Genomic DNA, 1,925 nt, shown 5'->3' with positions numbered 1-1,925 from the left:
GGATTACAGGCGTCAGCCACCGCGCCTGGCCGGAAATAAGTTTCTTTTACCAACATATTGTTATAAAAATGTAGATAGATATAACTATATATTTAATAATACATATTGTTACATCTTACATATATAGGATAGTTATATAACAATTGATATAACTATACATAACATATAATAACATAAACATAGAAGAAAACTTGGAAATTAGGAAAAAGTTAAAAAGCCCAGCTGTATCCCATACCCTAACAAAACCACCCTTATTTCTGTGCATTTTCTTCCATACCACAGTACTGCTTTTCCGCATTAACATTGTCACGTGCCTGTGGTCCCAGCTCCTTGGGAGGCTGAGGCAGGAGGATCATCTGAGCCCAGGAGTTCAAGGTTGCATTGAGCTATGATCACACCACTGTCCTCCAGCCCAAGCAGCAGAGCAAGACCCTGTCTCAAAAGAAAAACCAACAACAAACAACCCACACTATGTAAGCACTTTCCATGTTATAAATGGTCTTTTGGGCCATCAACTTGAACACTTGTATAACAGTTAATTGTGAACAGTTAATGAATGGAAATGCCATCATTTACTTAATGGTTCTTCTTTTGTTGAATGTTTTGTTGTTTCCAATTTTTCACCATCATACATAACAGTGAGAAGCCCACCTTCATGTTTATCACTTTCTCCACGTTCTGCATATGTTGGGCCCAATGAGCATTGATGTTTCTTGCAGTGCCTGCCAAATTGCTCTCCAGCTTCATTCACTGGTCCCTCACCCCTAGCACAGCAGGAGGGAGGCATGGTTGGGCTTTGAGGAGCAACTGTATGCTTGGACAATGTGGGGGCCACACTTAGCAACCAGGAAGCACTGGAGGCCGAAGGCCCCTCCCCCACACCCTGAACACCAAATCTTCCTCCTACTCCTGTGGCACCTTGTGAAGAAAGGGGACCCCGGCTCTGACTGAAATTGAAATTCCCACAGCCCAGCCATGTAGAGGGTTGGGTAAGATTTAATTTGATTTCAAGAAAATTATGAAATGGATTTTTTTTTTTTGCATGTCTGAGTTTGTGAAGTAAGATTTTTAATTGCTACACTTGTAACTGGGAAATTTAAGGTGCCTTTTGAGCCTTGACAACTTTCTCCCCAGAGCTCCAAGAGGCCATCTGAGGTGGCCAGAAAACTCTTAGAGCACGGTTTTTGCTCAGCTCAGCTCCAGGATGAGGGGACAAGTATCTGGGTGACTAGAACAGAGGAACAAAGACTGGTGCTGCCTCCGCACTGGGGGAGGGAGAGAGTCCACTGCTGTGAGTCTGCCTGGCCACTCATGTGGAAGCCATGCAGAGAGATTGGGCCACAGCCTCCCCATCACGATCATCCAATGGAATCAAATGGATGCTGGCCATAAAAGTCGATTCCAATGTCTCCAGGAGGAAAGAGGACAACCTAGCTTACCTCAGCCATAACTGTCGTTTCCATTTATCATTCCATCTCTTTTCTTTATATTCATTATTTCATTTCGTTTCATTACTGACCTTTATGAAATCCACCTTCTCCTCATGACACATCTCTTCTATTGTTTCCATCAGTTCTTTGCAGGTATCTAGGTTTTCTCCACAGCTGACCAGTTGTCCATATAAGGCTTCCAGCTTCTCTTTCTTTTTCTCCCCTAGAGCTTGTATTTTTTCCTCATATTTTTGAGCAAGTGTTTCCAAGATCTCGTTGTAATGTGACTCAAAGTTTTGTTCTTGTTTTCCAAAATTCTCCTGCAAGACAGTTGACCTCAGTCATCACTTCAGCGCATGTAGTGTGTTGATTAATTTTTTTTTTTTTTTTTTTGAGACAGAGTCGCGCAGTGTTGCCCAGGCTGGAGTGCAGTAGTGCGATCTTGGCTAATTGCAACCTCCGCCCCCCCAGGTTAAAGTGATTCTCCTGCCTCAG

The 1,925-nt window shown here is 43.1% G+C and overlaps 1 protein-coding gene across 1 annotated transcript in view; it reads right to left on the bottom strand.

Moving 5' to 3' along the window:
• FSD2 (fibronectin type III and SPRY domain containing 2) overlaps positions 1-1,925 on the bottom strand; it is a 60,513-nt gene that overhangs the window by 24,090 nt on the left and 34,498 nt on the right. Inside the window, exons 5-6 of the mRNA XM_012000674.1 lie at positions 1,520-1,750; positions 399-405 (exon numbers count right to left, since the gene is read on the bottom strand). Coding sequence (XP_011856064.1) covers positions 399-405; positions 1,520-1,750 — 238 coding nt within the window. The remainder of the gene's footprint in view (positions 1-398; positions 406-1,519; positions 1,751-1,925) is intronic.

Source organism: Mandrillus leucophaeus, unplaced genomic scaffold, assembly GCF_000951045.1.
Source record: "Mandrillus leucophaeus isolate KB7577 unplaced genomic scaffold, Mleu.le_1.0 Scaffold639, whole genome shotgun sequence".
NCBI lineage: Eukaryota > Metazoa > Chordata > Mammalia > Primates > Cercopithecidae > Mandrillus > Mandrillus leucophaeus.
This window is presented reverse-complemented; position numbering and strand designations above follow the sequence as displayed.